At 39.8% G+C, this 20,190-nt stretch overlaps 1 protein-coding gene across 8 annotated transcripts in view; it reads left to right on the forward strand.

Annotated features, from left to right (window-relative positions):
• mid1 (midline 1) overlaps positions 1-20,190 on the forward strand; it is a 637,552-nt gene that overhangs the window by 526,295 nt on the left and 91,067 nt on the right. For all 8 annotated transcript variants that reach the window (XM_039743637.1, XM_039743638.1, XM_039743636.1 and 5 more), the window contains one exon: positions 7,483-7,590. In XM_039743637.1, the coding sequence (XP_039599571.1) occupies positions 7,483-7,590 (108 nt within the window). The remainder of the gene's footprint in view (positions 1-7,482; positions 7,591-20,190) is intronic.

Consider the following 20,190-nt stretch of genomic DNA (forward strand, 5'->3'; position numbering starts at 1 on the left):
TCACAAACTAGACAACCTAAAAACTGACTTGTAATCCTGCTACCTGAGCAATTTTTCACATCACCAAGAAGAATTTTCATGTATCTATTTTTAGAAAAAAAGTCAAATCACAATATTTCTGACATTTTAAAGTAATATAATTTTCTTAAATTCACTTATTGCAATTTAGAGTAATGGTTCATAACCTTTCTAGGTTAAACTGACTGGACACAGCTCTAGTAAAACACAGAGCCCACTTATGCACATTTTTTTCATAGCTACTTTCAAATAACTGAATAGCCTAACCTGCACATCTTTGTGGATGTGGGAAGAAAACCCACACAGACATGCGGAAAACTTGGAAACTCCACATGGACAATTACTAGGTTTAAGATTTAAATGTAAGACACTTGATGCCCATGGTGACCCTGCTCATCACTGCACCACTATGCCATGTGGCACTGTAATATGTTACTGCTAATTAGTTGCAGTTTCATCTTGAGTGTATTCTGTTTAGTTTTTTTTTCTTGTTAACTGCTGTAATACTGTATTTTCCCCTATGATCTCAATCTGTCTACAGTGCCCTCCATAATGTTTGGGTCAAAGATGCGTTTTTACATGATTTACCCCTCTCCTCCACAGCTTGAAATTACAAATCAAACAATTCAGACACGAGTAAAGTAGCCATTGCAAACTTTAATTTTAAGGGTATTTACATGCATTTCAATCACATCATGTAGAAATTACAACACTTTTATGCATGGGCCCTCAATTCAGGGCACCATAATGTTTGGGACATTTGGCGTAACAGGTGTTTGTGATTCCTCAGGTGTGTTTCATTGCTTCATCAGTGCATACATGCAGTAAGACACCTAAGCTTGCTTCTACCATTTAGTGTCTGTGGTTGCCATTTTTCACCATGAGGACAAGAGCTGTTCCAATGAAAGTCAAAGAAGCCAATATGAGGCTGAAAAACAAAAATAAAAGAATTGGAGACATTGGTAAAACTTCAAGATCACCTAAATCAACTGTCTGTAATATAACTAAGAAACAAAACACACTGGTAGGCTTAATAATTGCAAATCCTCACTATGATAAAGAAAAAGCTCCAAACGCCTATCTGACAGATTCCAAACAGATGTGGTTGTGCCAGAGATGACTATCAATAGGAGACTTCATGAACAGAAATATAGAGGCCACACTGCAAGTTGAAAACCACTGGTTAGCCACACAAACAGTATGGCCAGATCATAGTTTGTGAATGAAATCTTTAAAGAGCCTGCAGAATTCTACAAATGGTCTTGTGAACAGACAAGACAAAGACTAACCTGTATCTTGGTGTCACAGGTGACTTGTTTGTTAATGGAACATAACTGCTTACAGTTAACTAAGCAGCTTCATTCATGCTATGTGGTCTTACTGAAATATGAGTGCAGTCAGCTGCTCAAATAGCTAAACTAGACATTGCTGCAAATTAACTTATGTTGGCCTCTAGATCCACAACACACACTTACAGAATGTAGCGCCACATCAGTTGGTTTATCGCTTCCAGGATAGCAGGTATGATGGAACTGAAGATTAGCTGAGGTATTGCTGACCTGTTGGCAACTTCCAACTAGTAGGTGCTTGTTGCCAGAAACCAAACTATTGTTAAAACCTGGAAACGAACAGGTAGAGCCCAATTTCAGGCAGTCTGTCTTTCTAATGTATGGCCCAAATCAGCACATAGTTCTAAGAGAATGGCTGTTGGGAGCCTAAACTATAGGGAACGTAATTTTCTAACACCAGCAAACAAGCCATGTTATGTCAAACCATTAGGCTAAGAATAGGCTATAGCGCAAGATATTTATAGCCAGCCATATGCAGTAAGTGAATTACACCTGTATTTTTAATTAATTCAACTGTTGGCATCAAGGGATTCCATTGGTTTCTCATCCTGAGAAGTGACAACAGGTAGCCAATATAAACTAACTTCTTCAGTGCAAATACTCAGCATTGGCCCTTTTAAAAGGGATCTATAATTGAGTTTATACATCATATTAATAACTTTTTAATATGTTTAATAGTTTTAATGTGTTTGTCCCATCAATGCACATTATAATAACAGCTTGGTGATATGAATTGTCATCTGCATAAATCATCATTTACCTGGTTTTACTGCATTTCCCTACTTGATCAAGGGTGTCATCATTGCCCACTTTCTCTGAAATATTGCATATGGATAGGGCACAGTTGCCATAAATATATGCAACTTCTCCTACCAAGTTTTTTTTTTTTGTGTGGAAAGTTGGATACACACATTTTGGACCTCTTTTTTTACATATGCAAGTTTTATAAATATGACCCCATTTCTCTAGTTTATCATCCACTTCCCAAAAACTTACAGGTTATGTCAACTTGTGACTTACAATTATGAGTCTGGATGTGAGAGTTTATGTTGGTGCCATTGTGAAAGTCTGACAGTCTTTTCATGTTTGCTCTCTGCCTTATACCTAACACTGCCAAAAATGGCTCTGACTCCCCCTGTAACCCTGAAAAGAAGAAGTACGTTTGCAAATTAAATGTTAAATGAAAATACAATAAGATGAACTAACAGTGCCTCAGACACAGGAATTTGTCCTGCCAATCATTGGAAAGCTCACATAGGCACAATGAAAGTAAACAACCAATACAATAAAATTGACCATGCTGGGAATTGATCCAATGTCCCTGAAATATAGTGATATAAATACTAAGTACATCTGAATAGCAATTGGGAAAAACTGTAGATACAAATTAATTTTGAGAATATTAAATATCCATAAAGAGGAGTTCTTGTACATTCCTTCCAACATTAAATGTCTTTTGTATTATAAAAGTGTTGGCTTGTATTTGAATCCCCTGATTATTTCAGGTGCCTCAAGCTCCTTAAGATATTTATTTCCTTTCCACCATTATATCAAGATTACATAAGCTGCAGTAGGGTGGAATAGACAGGAGATTCTAATTGCCATTGTTATAGTCTGTTAAAAGCACCTGTAGACACCACATAGGATGCATTGGTTTGAGTACTATGCCATCTATGATGCTCCAACTGTCTAGTTATGCCCCCATTTTTAACTTATCATTTAACCACAATTCAGAATGAGATCAGCATGTGCTCTGTTTTCTTTATCACTTCCATTTGCAGCTTGTCAGTTTTATTGGCAGATGCAAGGGAAAAAAAAATCTTAAGTTATTCACCGTCATGATCCTCATTCCTAGTGCACCTCATTAATCAATCATCTAGAGGCAGCACTTTCCAGTGAAGTGCTTAAAAATATATTGCTTTCCTGCTGTTGGTTAGTTTAACCTTATCCTCTACTTCACAGTGATTAGACACTTAGCTTTTAGAGTTGAACAACTAAAAGAGTCAATGAAGGCTAAAAGCCACTTGAGCTCTTAATTTATCATATGCATTTGTAATGCTCCACTTTTACTGAATATTGTCAGATGAAGGCTGAGTACATTACTTCTCTTCTGACAACAAAGTATTGTTTAAACTTATATTTAGATGATCATAAATGGATAAATAATGTTATAACCCTAAAATATCTGTAGACTGCGTGTATATTTTTTTTTACACTTTTTGTATGATGATTTTTTATATTCTCACTGTAGCCGTCATGAATTGAGGAGATGAGCAACTTTCTGCATAAAAAAGCGTCATATAACATTGCCTGCCCCATTGGACCATTCTTTGTATTATAGTTACAATAATATAAAAATATTAGTTTTACCTATTAAGCATGCTGGTTCTCTTGTTTGTTCATCTACAGTACATTTGCACTTCGACCTGATTTCATGCAGCCAGCTTCGATCATGCTGCTGGCATACTGTGTTGCATTCCTGCAGGACACCACATACCTAGGGCTTAGCTGCACACACTCCTGCTTCTAGGGGCACATCTGGTCAGCATGCACAATATATCACTTGTTATATTGGAATTTTGTTCACTCTGATAATGAGTGTATTCAAATTGCCAAGAAATGCTGACAATATTGAAGTGCGTTTTATAGTAACTAGTAATTCATTTTACTGTCTCAAATCTGTTGTATATTAGAGATACGAATAAGGTTAAAGAATTTAAAGCCTAATACCGTGTTTCCCCAAAAATAAGACAGGGTCTTATATTAATTTTTTGCTCCAAAATACGTACTAGGGCTTATTTTCGGGGGATATCGTATATTTATTCATGTACAACAATATACATTTATCCAAATACAGTCATGGCATCTTCTTCTGGAATATCGTCATAACTCTCCACATTCAAAGCTTGAATTTCTTGCTACTCCAGCCGCTTGTAGGATTCTCCAGGGTCGAGGTGCATGCTTCAATGTTTGATGAATGGTTCGATGTGGTGAAGCAAAATGCCGACATACAAATGCATTCGTGGTGCTTTGATATTCAAGCGTCGCATATTCCCCAAAGTAATGACACAATACATTTTAAAAGTCTCATATACCATCTTTTGTGCCATCTTTTTTTTTTTTTGCACCTTTACAATACCATCAGAATGTACGGTGGTGTATTTGAGCCACAGAGAAAAAAAAAATGTAAGGACATAATATAATAAAGCAGACCGTCGTAAATGTCATCTTAAAACCGATCCAGTTGTTAAATCGCTACATGCTTCCTCCTGACCTGACAGCAGCGGTAAACAGCAATAGATCGCTACAGAGAACACATTAAATTTATAATATTCCAGCTCTCTGCATATTTAGAATTCTTAGATTTATACTTGATATCACTTTCATGATGAAATGCACATTACATTACATTTTACAAATAAATCGTTAACTTTGTTTAAATAATGAATACTGCTAATAGTTACACATATGGGGTGGCACAGTGGCAGAGCGGTAGCGCTGCTGTCTCGCAAGGAGTCACGTCCCTTGTGATCCCTGCCTGGAGTTTGCATGTTTTCCTGGTGAGTTTCTACACTGTGCTCAGTTTTCCATCCAAAGACATTAAGGTTTAGGCATTTGGTGAAGCCAGTGTATGTGTGCGCTTGTGTTCACCTTGCGATGAGCTGATGCCCTGTCCAGAGATTTTGTTTCTGTCTTGCGCCAATGCTGCTAGAATGGGCGCATCCCTGAACTGATGGATGTATTCATTAAACATCCTTTTCAGAGATATCGTGGCAAGGTGTTCTCGGAATTTAATTGATGTTTTGGGCACAAGTGTTTCAACGCGTGAAGTATAAACCTGGCCTTAGGCGCCTTACTTTTCAGCTGAAGATCTTGACTAGGGCCTATTTTCGGAGTAGGTCTTACTTTCAGGGAAACATGGTAGAACTCCCAAAATCCAGACCAGGACATTCACAGACCTAGCCACATATGGCCTTTACCCAGGCTGTCAACCCCCAACCACTACCTGCAGGCTTCAGACTGCTCAGGCCCAAAAATGGGGAGCTGGCTTTAAAGGTTCAAGATATAATTATCATCCCAGAAATATACAAACATGCATTTCAAGGGAGAAGGTGTCTATAAATTTGTGGCTTGGTGAGACAACCCAAAACTATAGCATCTTTATAAATGAAGAATTTATTAATAAAAACTGTCAAAAAAGAATGCTTGAAAAGGCAAAGAGAGATCAATAAAACTGCATTCTGCATAGATCTCAAGAAAACTAAACCTCCAGGGGCCCAATGTTGTTTTACAAAGGTGGGTCAAAGTCTTCCTGATGCAGATGCCTTTGCTCCATTATAACCACTTAAACTCCCTGCACAACCACCCTAAACGCTTCCCGGCATCCAAAAATGTTCTACTGTTCATACTAGTATTCTAAATTTAGATGAAACCTAAGCTCTGAGGCCAAAACACATTTCAAGCACCATGACATGACACCAAGTTCAGTATTGAAAAGCATTATGAATTCTCTAGCGATGTACTTTCTTTAAATCTTAGTCTAAATTGCTTTTAAGTCTCACATGTAATAAATATAACATTTTTAACTCCTTATATTGTGATGTTCACCACTTTGTTAATGGAAGTTATGTTTAGTTTTCAAAAAGATTTTATGTGCTTAATGTCCATAGATTTGGAGTACTTAAAAAAAAGAAAAAGCCGTGAAGTAAAATAAATTTTTGATATTTGGAAACTATTTAATCCAAATTTAAAATACTAAGGTCTGGCTGTCTTACAAGATTACATTCAAACTACTGGAGCTAGAACCTTTACCTTGGTATTGGTCAATATTTTATGACATGATACATACTAGAAATACAAAAAACTTGAGGTGGCAACAACCTTTTGAAAACTACGTCTGCTAGTGGGTTCATTTCGCCAAGTGATCTACAAACAAAGTGACGCAGCGGAAAGTAAAAGAACACTGGTGACATCTGCTGAGCATCAAGCAGATCAGTTCGCCGAAGCTGATGACATGACCGATAACGGCATTATAAGTATGTGAAGGAGAAGCACATCACGATCTGCTAAATGTCAAGGGGGGATACAGAATACAGAAACAAAAAACAGACAAATCCATGCAACCGTCAAATGCATCAAGTGCAGGATACAGAATGCAAGAATGGCAAAGTATGAGAAATACATGTGATTGTTGTATACAGTATGTGTTCGAAATCCAAAAGGAATTTTGAGTTTTTACATGTGTAAACAACTGGCAGAGAGTTTACTGTAGATTATATGCAGCCTTTTGTTGTGTTTCAAAACTCCATACCTAAATCAAAAGGCTCCTTTGTTTACCATCTTAAAAGAATGTGCTAAGCTTTAACTTGGTTTTTATACACAGAAATGCTCAGTGACAAGAACATGGTCAAATGGTTGAGTCTTCCAAGTATATGAAAGCATTGCTTTTGCATCCTTGCACTGATGTTTCCTTGAAGTCTACTCCTTAACAAAGTAGATGTGATCAATGTCACACAGTATTTTTTAATGTTGAAATCGAAAGCGTGTGTTTCCAAAAGAGAAAAGCTTCATCCTCAAATGCTTGAAACCTCTGACCATATGCAGCCATTGTTTTTACTTCCTTAGATTGATGGTTGTTTAAAGAGCAATACTTAGGAAAGTTAGATCACCAGTGTGATCACTGTGAAACTGTATCTTTTAATAATGAAAACAAAATATGTGTTGCCAACATGGAACAGTTCAGCTTGCTCTGTTTGAACCCCTATTATTTTAGGACCATAATTCCACGAAGTTTTACTAGTAAAATATATATATATATATTTAAACCGATGAACATTATCAAAAGCATGTGACCATATAGTAAGATACAGCTTTCATTGTACAATGTGCCAGAAATGAAGTAATAATCATATCAACCCAGATTTAAAATTATCTGAACTCAGTTAAATAAATTCTCTTTTGCTAGCTCTTTTCTGGAGACCAGCCAGTATGAATCAATGAAGTTTCTGGCATGGGACAATGGAGGATATTCTGAATCAAGAAATTATTATGCTGTATTGTTTCCACTTTTTTTCTTGCTGCACATTAATGGTATATACTGTATTCTTACTATTAGGTGAACGCTTCACGGCAGGAGGGCAAGCTGATGGAAGAGTGTGACCTACTGATAGACATTATACAGCAAAGGAGGCAAATCATTGGAACAAAAATTAAAGAAGGAAAAGTAAGACCTTTTTGGCAATATATTATATAAAGCAAATAAACAATTATTAAGATGACTATTGTGTGCTGATGAAGGGAGGACAAACAGTTGTGTTTTATAATTCCAATATTTCTGTATAATAGGTGTAGAGTCACTTTAATACTAATATAAACTGCCTGGTCACATAAAGTATTATTTATACTCTTGGCAGTGTAAGAAAAATAATCAGGATATGTTAGGTGTAAATAATTATTGAATAAAAGATACATAATTATAAAAGCAATACTGTACATATGTAACATAGAAGCATAATTCTAGATTGAGCCTGGTGAAAACAGAAGGTTATGTCAGTTTCAGATTATTCAGATTAATTAATCTGAATTTGTTTTTACTTTCATGATTTATGTGTGTGAATTATTACTGATAAAGAACTGACAAAGACAAGCTATGATTTGTGGACCTAACCTGAGCCACTTTATTTATCGGTGGATGGGAGGGGAAAAAAATCAGCAAAAAAAATACTTAACTGACTCGCTGTCCGTAGCTCCATGTACAAGTCGGTTATTTTTTCCATTGGTTGTATTTTTGCTTCTTTCTGATCTTTCCACAGTGTGTCCCTACTGCTTGCCCTATTGTAAGAAGAGATGTTTTTTTACTTATGTTTAACTGGGTGTGATTAATATGGGAATTAGTCACATGGGCATGATGATATAAAATATTTTATTGTAACTAAAGAGAGAACAGACAGTTGTGTCAGACTGCCACCTGAAGAATCCTCCCCATCTGTGTTAAACTAAAACAGCCGTGATTAATAAAGCTGAAGCTGTAGAAGTTATTGGAAACAATTATACACCAATGTCAGTGCGTACAACACAAAGGCAATAAACACTATCTCCAAGTGGTCATCAGACAACAGAATGGTGTACTTGCAGTCCTTTCATACTGTGAGTAGGGGGAGATGGTCAGAATCAGACTATCTTTAGTAATCTTCATCCAGATTATCAACATCATATCTCTGCAGGATGTGTATATACAGCTGACGTTACATACTCTTGATGTGTCACTTACAGGTTAAATATATATATCCAGTGGGGTAAATAATTATTTGATCCCCTGCTGAATTTGTATGTTTGCTCACTTACAAAGAAATTAACAGTCTCTAATTTTTATGGTAGTTTCAATTTAATGGAGATAGACAGAATATCAAGCAAAAATCCAGAAAAAACACATTTCATAAAAGTAAAAAATTTATTTGCATGTCATTGAGAGAAATAAGTATTTGATCCCCTACAACTCAACCGGAATTCTTGCTCTCACAAATGGTCACAACTGGTTTATGCTGTTTTTGCAGTTTTCTCTTCAAGGTTTTTACATACGGTGTCTTGGTTGCTAGCAAAGTTATGTCTGCTAGGTAGCTGGTGATTGGTCGGCTCCCATCATTAGCAAAATGAACATGTGGCTTTTACATACAGTCTCCATCTTGCTCGTGCACTTGCTATTCCTTACCAACTTTGGACTCGTAGTCCTATTGTCCAACTCCAATGCAGATAAGTCTCCCATCCTTTAAGTCCTGCACACGGTTGTTCTTTGGAGTAAAAGGGATTGCTTTGGCCTTTGTTTCAGACACACCCTCGGCAATGGGATACCAACTATAAAGAGTGGAGGTTATTACCAGGCCAAGCAGTGAATGAGTAGAGTGCACATAGATCTAGCATGGTCAGTGGTTTTTAAAAAAATGGTTAGACATTATGCCATCGGTTTCTTGGAGGCATATCAGCCTTATCTTTTTTGATTAACTAATGTTGCAAAGCTTTGTTCATCGAGGTTGCCAATCATTGAGTTATGGCTCTTTGTTCGAGCCAAAAGCTTTATTGGTACCATGAGAAGACATCTATGGGATGATTGATCATTTTATCAGATAAGGTCCACAAGCTGAATTCCAAAGAAGCATAGTTAGGAGGACTGAGACTCTTTAGCTAACATTAAGCATGTCTGTCAGTGGCTTTTTTAAGCCAAGGATTTGTGCCCCAGACATAACAAAATGTATAATGCCTGTCCTATACACAGAAAGGAGAGGAATAAGTTTGAGACATAATCATAGGTAATAGTGACCAATAATGTACAGTGGCAAAAAATGTGAAAATGGGAAAAAATTTGTTGCATAACCCAGATCAGATACATAACTAAAGTTAGGAAGCAGTGCAATTGAAAACAGTGCTGGAGACCTTCAGATCAAACTGAATATTTCAGGAATAAAAAACTGTGATCTATGTTGGGCTAAACAGCCTGCTCTCATTACAACTGTCCTCTCGTTCTTATTGTGTCACTCACTAGTCATTTCTTATTAGGAAACACTGAGCCTGTCTAAATGAAATACCTTCTGGCAGTCTCTGGCCAATTTTAGATTTGATCAATTGGAGTACATATTATTCATCCAAGTTCACTATAATGCATCATATCTTTTGAATCACATCATCTAAGTCTCTATGAAGAATATATTCAGTGACCCCCAAAACCTCTGTTAATGCGAAGGGATTGTTAACCTTGACGGTTTAGTGAGGGTTTAATGATGAGTAATGGAAGCACCAGATTACTTATTAATGATACAGGTTTGAATTATTTGTATTTTAAAGAAGGTGGCATATTTGAAATCTCAGGAAACATGCTAGCCTAAACTGAGTGAGTCAATCAGAAGATGATTTCTTGTATTGTTTAGTTTTTTAGAATAAACAAGCTTGTTGTGATGTTTCTGTTTTTGGGATGTGCTTATTTTTCCTTTATAAACTTTACAATCTATATATCTGTCTATCTATAATTGAACAAAAGGTCATATATGTCTTACAGCAATTGAGTTAGGTTGCATGAATAAAGAAATGAAAGGGAAGTATTGGTAAAAATTCATTTTTTCCAAAAAAACAGATAAATACAAAACCTTTTAAATAGTCTTGCGTCTTATACAGTGAAATATCAACAGCATTTTCCTTTTTTTAGCTGTCTACTTGTGTTTTTTTTAGATTCAATGCAGAATGGTTAGATTGCAAATCACTGTAACGTACGCCTCTCACACCTCTACCCTAGTGCAGTATTCCAAGAACTATGTACATGGAGAACTTCTGACAAACCACTTCCATTTTTCATGCAATTCTGAAGTTGACAGCTAAGAGAGAGCCAAATGTCAGCCCGTGGCTACAAGTTATTGATTAGTTTTGTAATTTACAGCATGCAGTTGGAGGGAGGCAGTAATTGGGCTCTGTGGTATCTCAATGGTTAGTGCTGTTCCTTCGTAGTTTATGGGTTCAACTGTCATGTCTATTCGGAGTTTGCATTTTTTCTAATGCCCACATTGGGTTTTTCCAATCATTCTAGTTTCCATCCATATCTTAACAGTGTGTGTGTGTTAGATTTATTGACAATTCTGAATTGATCCTGTTTTAAGTGTGAGTGAGTTTGCCCTATATGTGCACATTGTATAGGAGGAAGTGTGTTTGCTGCTCTTTTATTATTGCCATTCTTAATGAGGCAGCTAGAGGTTATTTTAATTTTTGTTACCTTTGTATCCTACTTTTGTTCATGTCTTATTGTATTCTTGTTGATTCCTTCAGTTAATCTATCCCTTGTATTGTTTTCTTATTTTCTTTGTTCTTCTGTCCTTTTATCAGTTTTTTGTTTTGTAATAATACATTTTTTCATCTCTTCTTTCTTTTACTTGGTTCTTTCCTTATCCTTCCTTTGTTCATTTCTTCTATGTATAGATAATTCTTAGTAAACCTTTTATCCGTCCAAGTCGTTCACCCCATATTCATTTTTGATTCTCCTTTGTTTCAGACAACAGGAGAGGTGTTCACCCCAGGCCTTACCCTAATGGGAGGCTGACAGTTGTGACAAAAAAACTTTTTTTAACAACACTCAGTTCATTCATCTTTTTCTTCTGATATTTCCTTTATCCTTCCAACTTATGTCAATTTCTCATACTTTTTGTTCACAGTGGACCCTTGTACTATTTGCTTATTTTTGACTCTACTGTTAATCATGTATCCCATGTATTTGTTACTTCAGATGCTCACTTTGTTTGACCCATCCTTAGATTTTTTTATGTTGTGTCTTCTTTGTTCATTCCTCAGTAGTATCATTCTGTTTCTTTCTGACATTAATTTTATCTGTTTCTTCATGGAATCATTTTGTTACTTTATTATAATCATTGTAGTAATCCCACCCATTTCTTATCCTATGATGCTGACTTTGTTCATCCCTTTATTGTACGTGTTACACAGTGGTGGCAGGACAAAAGTCTCACCTTTCATATCAGCAAGACCGAGCTACTGGTTATGGACTTCATCAAGCAGACCTCACCCATCCTTCACAATACTGGCAGGACCGTTGGTACTTACATCAGTAGATTCAGGGACAGCATCTATCAAACAGGTTGAAATCTAGAAGTAACCACTTTTATTCTGAAGTAGAGATAATGTGGGTTTTGAATGTTTTTAAATTCACCCACTTATGTGTGTGTTGTACAGTATGTACTCACTTGCCAATTATGTGATGGGTTGACTGACAGAACAGAGTTAAAGGCTCCTTATCAAGGTTATACAGACAATGAAATAGCAGATGCCCTAAACTTACATTTTTCTGAGGTGATTACAAGTGAGCAAGTGGATAACCTCCCAGAAGTAAATGCAACTACTAAGGAGGTACTGAGGGATTTGGAAATTGTAGAGGGAGAAGTACTGCTCAGAAAAAATAAGATGAAATCAAACAAATCACCAGGCCCAGATAATATTTATCCTTGTGTTCTTAAGGAGGCTAGTGAGTACATATATAAACCCTTGACACATATTTTTAGGAAGTCACTGCAAGACGGAGAGATTCCGAAGGACTGGAAAATGGCAAATATCATCCCATTCTATAAAAAGGGTGACAGGGCAGATCCAAGCAACTATAGGCCAGTAAGCTTAACATGCATCACAGGAAAATTAATGGAAGGAATTATTAAGGATAAGATTGAGCAACACATGGCAAGGACAGGAGTTATTCTGAACAGTCAGCATGGGTTCAGAAGAGGGAGGTCGTGTTTTACTAACATGTTGGAATTCTATGAGGAGGCAACAAAAGGATACGATCAAAGTGGAGCTTATGATATTATTTATCTGGACTTTCAGAAAGCATTTGATAAGGTGCCACATGGCCATCAAGTTAAAAGAAGTGGGAGTTCAGGGTGATGTTTTTAGATGGGTGCAGAATTGGCTCAGACACAGGAAGCAGAGGGTGATGGTGCGAGGAACCTCATCAGAACTGGCCGATGTTAAGAGTGGTGTTCCACAGGGGTCAGTGCTAGGGCCGCTGCTATTTTTAATATATATAAATGATTTAGATAGGAATATAAGTAACAAACTGGTTAAGTTTGCAGATGATACTAAGAATAATTTGGAATCAGTTATATCATTACAGAAGGACTTGGATAGCATACAGGCTTGGGCAGATTTGTGGCAGATGAAATTTAATGCTCCCCATGGGCTCACCACCTATGGGAGGGGCCAAGGAGGTTGGGTGCAATGTGAGTTGGGTGGTGGCCGCGGGACCTTGGCGGTCTGATCCTCGGCTACAGAAACTGGCTCTTGGGACGTGGAATGTCACCTCTCTGAAGGGGAAGGAGCCTGAGCTAGTGCGCGAGGTAGAGAGGTTCCGGCTAGATATAGTCGGACTCACCTCGACGCACAGCTTGGACTCTGGAACCAATCTCCTTGAGAGGGGCTGGACTCTCTACCACTCTGGAGTTGCCCCGGTGAGAGGCGCCGAGCAGGTGTGGGCATACTTATTGCCCCCCGACTCGGAGCCTGTGCATTGGGGTTTACCCTGGTGGACGAGAGGGTGGCCTCCCTCCGCCTTCGGGTGGGGAAGGGTCCTGACTGTTGTTTGTGCGCATGCCAACAGCAGTTTGGAGTATCCACCCTTTTGGAGTCTCTGGAGGGGTTGCTAGAGGGCATACCTTCTGGGATTCCCTCGCTTTGCTGGGAGACTTCAATGCTCACGGGCAATGACAGTGAGACCTGGAAGGGCGTGATTGGGAGGAATGGCCCCGATCTGAACCCGAGCGGTGTTTTGTTATTGGACTTCTGTGCTCATCACGGATTGTCCATAACGAACACCATGTTCAAGCATAAGGGTGTTCATATGTGCACTTGGCACCAGGACACCCTAGGCCTCAGGTCGATGATGACTTTGTGGTCGGTCGCCGGACTTGCGCCATATGTCTTGGACACTCGGGTGAAGAGAGGGGCGGAGCTGTCAACTGATCACCACCTGGTGGTGAGTTGGCTTCGATGGTGGGGGAAGATGCCGGTCAGACCTGGTAGGCCCAAACGTGTTGTGAGGGTCTGCTGGGAACGGCTGGCAGAGTCTCCTGTCAGAAGTAGCTTCAACTCCCACCTCCGCAGAACTTCAACCACGCCCCGAGGGAGGTGGGGACATTGAGTCCAATGGGCCATGTTCCGTGCCTCTATTGTTGAGGCGGCTGACCGGAGCTGTGGCCGCAAGGTGGTCGGTGCCTGTCGTGGCGGCAATCCCGCAACCGTTGGTGGACACCGCGGTGAGGGATGCCGTCAAGCTGAAGAAGGAGTCCTATAGGACTTTTTGTCCTGTGGGTCTCTGGAGGCAGCTGATAGGTACCGCAGGCCAAGTCGAACGCGGCTTCGGTTGTTGCTGAGGCAAAACTCGGGCATGGGAGGAGTTTGGAGAGGCCATGGAGAATGACTTTCGGACGGCTTCGAGGAGATTCTGGTCCACCGTCCGCGCCTCAGGAGGGGAAGCAGTGCAGTGTCAACACCGTATATAGTGGGGATGGTGCGCTGCTGACCTCACTGACGCGTAGGGTCGGTGGGAGGAGTACTTCAAGACCTCCTCAATCCCACTAACATGCCTTCCATGAGGAAGCAGAGCCTGGGGACTCTGAGGTGGGCTCTCCCATCTCTGGGACTGAAGTCACCGAGGTGGTCAAAAAACTCCTTGGTGGCAGGGCCCCGGGGTGGATGAGATCGCCGAGTTCCTTAAGGCTCTGGATGTTGTAGGACTGTCTTGGTTGACACGCCTCTGCAACATCGCATGGACATCGGGACAGTGCCTCTGGATTGGCAGACCGGGTGGTGGTCCCCTCTTTAAAAAGGGGGACCGGAGGGTGTGTTCCAACTATAGAGGGATCACACTCCTCAGCCTCCCTGGAAAAGTCTATTCAGGGGTTCTGGAGAGGAGGGTCCGTCGGATAGTCGAACCTCGGATTCAGGAGGAACAGTGTGGTTTTTGTCCTGGTCGCGGAACAGTGGACCAGCTCTTCACCCTTAGCAGAGTTCTGGAGGGTGCATGGGAGTTTGCCCGACCGGTCTACATGTGTTTTGTGGACTTGGAAAAGGCATTCGACCGTGTCCCTCGGGAATCCTGTGGGGTGCTCGGGAGTATGGGGTACCGGACCCCTGATAAGAGCTGTTTGGTCTCTGTACAACCGTGTCAGAGCTTGGTCCGCATTGCCGGCAGTAAGTCAGCCCGCTTCCAGTGAGAGTTGGACTCCGCCAGGGCTGCCCTTTGTCACCGATTCTGTTCATAACTTTTATGGACAGAATTTCTAGGCGCAGCCAGGGTGTTGAAGGGGTCCAGTTTGGTGGACTCAGGATTGGGTCACTGCTTTTTGCAGATGATGTTGTCCTGTTTGCTTCATCAGGCCGTGATCATAAGCTCTCTGGATCGGTTCGCAGCTGAGTGTGAAGCGGCTGGGATGAGAATCAGCACCTCCAAATCCGAGAGCATGGTCCTCAGCCGGAAAAGGGTGGAGTGCCCTCTCAGGGTTGGGGAGAGATCCTGCCCCAAGTGGAGGAGTTCAAGTATCTCGGGGTCTTGTTCACGAGTGAGGGAAGAATGGAGCGTGAGATCGACAGGCGGATCGGTGCGGCATCCGCAGTGATGCGGGCTCTGCATCGGTCTGTCGTGGTGAAAAAGGAGCTGAGCCGTAAGGCAAAGCTCTCAATTTACCAGTCGATCTACCTTCCTACCCTCACCTATGGTCATGAGCTATGGGTAGTGACCGAAAGAACGAGATCGCGAATACAAGCGGCTGAAATGAGTTTCCTCCGCAGGGTGTCTGGGCTTTCCCTTAAAGATAGGGTGAGAAGCTCAGTCATCCGGGAGGGGCTCAGAGTAGAGCCGCTGCTCCTCCGCATCGAGAGGAGTCAGATGAGGTGGCTCGGGCATCTGATCAGGATGCCTCCTGGACGCCTTCCTGGTGAGGTGTTCCGGGCACGTCCAACCGGGAGGAGGCCCCGGGGAAGACCCAGGACACGCTGGAGGGACTATGTCTCCCGGCTGGCCTGGGAACGCCTTTGGGATTCTCCGGAAGAGCTGGAAGAAGTGGCCGGGAGAGGGAAGTCTGGGCCTCTCTGCTTAAGCTGCTGCAGCCGCGACCGACCTCGGATAAGCGGAAGAGAATGGATGGATGGATGGATGAAATTTAATGTCAGTAAAAGTAAAGTATTACACATAGGAAGTAAAAATATTAGGTTTGAATACACAATGGGCGGTCGGAAAATCCAGAGTACACCTTATGAGAAGGATTTAGGAGTCATAGTGGACTCTAAGCTATCAACTTGTAAAACAGTGTTCAGAAGCCATTAAGAAGGCTAACAGAATGTTAGGTTATATAGCACGATCTGGAGTATAAGTCCAAGGAGGTTATGCTCAGCCTTTATAATGCACTGGTGAGGCCTCATCTTGAGTGCTGTGTGCAGTTTTGGTCTCCAGGCTACAAAAAGGACATAGCAGTGCTAGAAAATGTCCAGAGAAGAGTGACTAGGATGATTCCATGGCTACAGGGGTTGAATCATGAGAAAAGATTAAAATGAGCTGAGCCTTTACAGTTTAAGCAAAAGAAGATTAAGAGGTGACATGATTGAAGTGTTTAAAATTATGAAGGGAATTAGTACAGTGGATCGAGACTTGTATTTTAAAATGAGTTCATCAAGAACACGGGGACACAGTTGGAAACTTGTTAAGGGTAAATTTCGCACAAACATTAGGAAGTTTTTCTTTACACAAAGAACGATAGACACTTGGAATAAGTTACCAAGTAGTGTGGTAGACAGTAAGACATTAGGGACTTTCAAAACTCGACTTGCTGTTTTCTTGGAGGAAACAAGTGGACAGGACTGGCGAGCTTTGTTGGGCTAAATGGCCTGTTCTCGTCTAGAGTGTTCTAATGTTCTAATGTTAACCTCCTTCATCCTGAAAGCTCCCAGGGAATAGGAATGGACAACCTTGGGAAAGTAGCTCTGTTATACTGTTTGTAACATTTAAAGGTTATTCCCCAGGAAGATTTAGACATTATTCATCAATTAACCCTAACACACATTTTTTACAATGTAAATAAAAGTTCAAGGATTATCCAGAGAAAAACCCATGCAATTCTAGAACGTGCAAGCTCAATGAATACAGTGAGCAGCCTGGAACTCAGGCCCAGAAATCTGGCAACGTGAAGTAGCCACAGTAAATATTGTGCCACTATTCTTTCACTTTATTTGTTTCCATACAACAAAATATTTTTAATGCATTGCTCCTGATGATGCATTATATATTTTGATACTTTGGCTAAAATCAAGGAATTCCAGTTCTCTTGAGTAGACACTCAGATACATAGTAATATAAAGCTTTATTTATTATGTGAGTAAGAACACGTCAGGCACATTGGTTCACACAATATAGCAAGAAAGGGGTCCCCTTGCTTCAACTCTGATTGCGCTTATTTAACACTTATTTAATTCAAGTCAATTGACAAATATGCCTGCTTAAAGTTGCAATGCCAAAGTGCACAAAGAAGTGCAAAGTGACAAGATGGAGAAAGATAGATCATCTGAAGAAGAAAGAGACCACACAGTAACACGGAAAACAGTGCAACAAATGCAGATAAAAACTATAGTAACGAGAGAGATAAACATGTGGCAAGTGATGAGAATAACAGTGCAAGTGGCCCGTCACAATTTACCTGTGCCGACAAATGCTCACTTAGCACCCGCATTCAGACTTAACACTCAAGAAGGCTGCCTCGCCAGTATACCCAGGTTGTAAAATCAGACACTCTCCCCTGATTTCATAACACGTCATATTTGTTTTTGTTGTATGCAGAAGTTACATTTTGATGGCTGGTGGGTGGGTTTTTGATGGTGGACCAAAAAACAAGCTTACTGCCCTGGTTCAAAAGCCTACCAGTAACCCTCCATATATCATTTTAATTATAATTTAATAATAATAATAATAATAGCAATGAATAATTACATTTATATAGCACTTTTCTAACTTACTCAATGCACTTTACATAGACAGTGGGAAATCTCTTTAACAATTATCAATGTGTAGCATCTGCATGGATGATTCAGCAACAGCCATTCTTGCTCTCACAACACATTAGCCATTAGTTGATGAAGGAATGAGACAGATAGCTGGAAATATGGAATTATTAGGGACCAGAATGGACAAGACCATAATGGGACATTTAGTCAGAACATCAGGAAACACCCTGCAATTTTCAAAGCATGCCAGGAGAACTTTTGTGACCAAGAGTCAGTTTCAGATGTCATCCAAAGGACACTGTTAATTTTTACAGCAAAGAGTCCCCCGTCACTGCACTGGGCCTTTGGGATCTGCACATAGAATACTAGGTAAGTATTCCCTGATGGCCTTCCCAGCACCTCTTCCAGCAGCAATCCAGGCTTTTACTATTTGGTCTCCCATCTAAGTACTGGACAGTTCTTGATAACCACTTTATTGTTTCCACCTTTGTACCATTATGTTAATGTCAGATGCTGCCTTTATTCATCTTTTTCTTCTGATATTTCCTTTATCCTTCCAACTTATGTCAATTTCTAATACTCTTTGTTCACACTGGACACTTGTACTATTTGGTTATTTTTGACTCTACTGTTAATCATGTATCTTATGTATTTATTACTTCGGATGCTCACTTTGTTTGACCCATCCTTAGATTTTTTTATATTGTGTCTTCTTTGTTCATCCCTCAGTAGTATCATTCTGTTTCTTTCTGACATTAATTTTATCTGTTTCTTCATGGAATCATTTTGTTACTTTATTATAATCATTGTAGTAATCCCACACATTTCTTATCCTATGATGCTGACTTTGTTTATCCCTTTATTGTACGTGGTACACAGTGGTAGCAGGACAAAAGTCTCACCCTTCATATCAGCAAGACCAAGCTACTGGTTATGGACTTCATCAAGCAGACTGCAGTTCCAACAGGACGAAAGCAGACCTCACCCATCCTTCACAATACTGGCACAAACATTGGTACTTACATTAGTAGATTCAGGGACAGCATCTATCAAACAGGTTGAAATCTAGAAGTAACCACTTTTATTCTGAAGTAGAGATAATGTGGGTTTTGAATGTTTTTAAATTCACCCACTTATGTGTGTGTTGTACAGTATGTACTCACTTGCCAATTATGTGATGGGTTGACTGACAGAACAGAGTTAAAGGCTCCTTATGAAGGTTAACCTCCATGATCCTGAAAGCTCCCAGGGAATAGGAATGGACAACCTTGGGAAAGTAGCTCTGTTGTACTGCTTGTAACATTTAAAGGTTATTCCCCAAGAAGATTTAGACATTAGTCATCAATTAACCCTAACACACATTTTTTACAATGTAAATAAAAGTTCAAGGATTATCCAGAGAAAAACCCATGCAGTTCTAGAATGTGCAAGCTCAATGAATACAGTAAGCACCCAAAAATCTGGCAATGTGAAGTAGCCACAGTAAATATTGTGCAACTATTCTTTTACTTTATTTGTTCCCATACGACAAAATATTTTTAATGCATTGCTCCTGATGATGCGTTATATATTTTGATACTATAGCTAAAATCAAGGAATTATAGTTCTCTTGAGTATCTAAATTTCTGACGTATTTGTACATTTCACCCTTGGCAATTTTAATCAGCATACACAGGAAAATATAAATCAAAGTTAACATTGTTATGCTCTCCTTACCACATGTCACTTATTATTTGATGAAGTTCAGTCTCCTGCTCGCACCTGATCTTTTTTGATTAAAACATATGTCTCCCTGGCCTCAGGTGCCACCTGATGAACAAAAATCAGGACGCAGCAGAACACAAAGAAACTCTTACCCGCTCAAATGTGTTGGCTTCCCTAACATCAATGCCCTGCAGTAAAAGGGAGTTGCTTGTTTACTCTGCATAATGCATGGAGTTCGTGAGGCAATTTTACAGACTTGTCTTTGGCAGAAGATGGTGATTTCCTTGTCAATCAACACTGTCATTTTTCCAAATTTCATTCTTACCTGAGGGTATTTTTCCCCTGTGTGTGGCTTACTAGGATTTGTTTTCCTTGAATGCTGTTGGAAAAAAAAATGGAAAATATGTCAGGCACTTTTAATGATGAAAATGAAACAACATCACAGGAATCAATAAGTGTGCATTCTGGGAATTGAACACATTATTTTAAACAACATACAGCAGCAACAATCTGCCCCTGTGACACAGCTATTAAAAGTAACGTATCTTTTAATTCAGTATTTTTCCAGTGATATTAACCGCCATATATTATGTAT

This window comes from Polypterus senegalus, chromosome 2, assembly GCF_016835505.1.
Source record: "Polypterus senegalus isolate Bchr_013 chromosome 2, ASM1683550v1, whole genome shotgun sequence".
In the NCBI taxonomy this organism is placed as follows: domain Eukaryota; kingdom Metazoa; phylum Chordata; class Cladistia; order Polypteriformes; family Polypteridae; genus Polypterus; species Polypterus senegalus.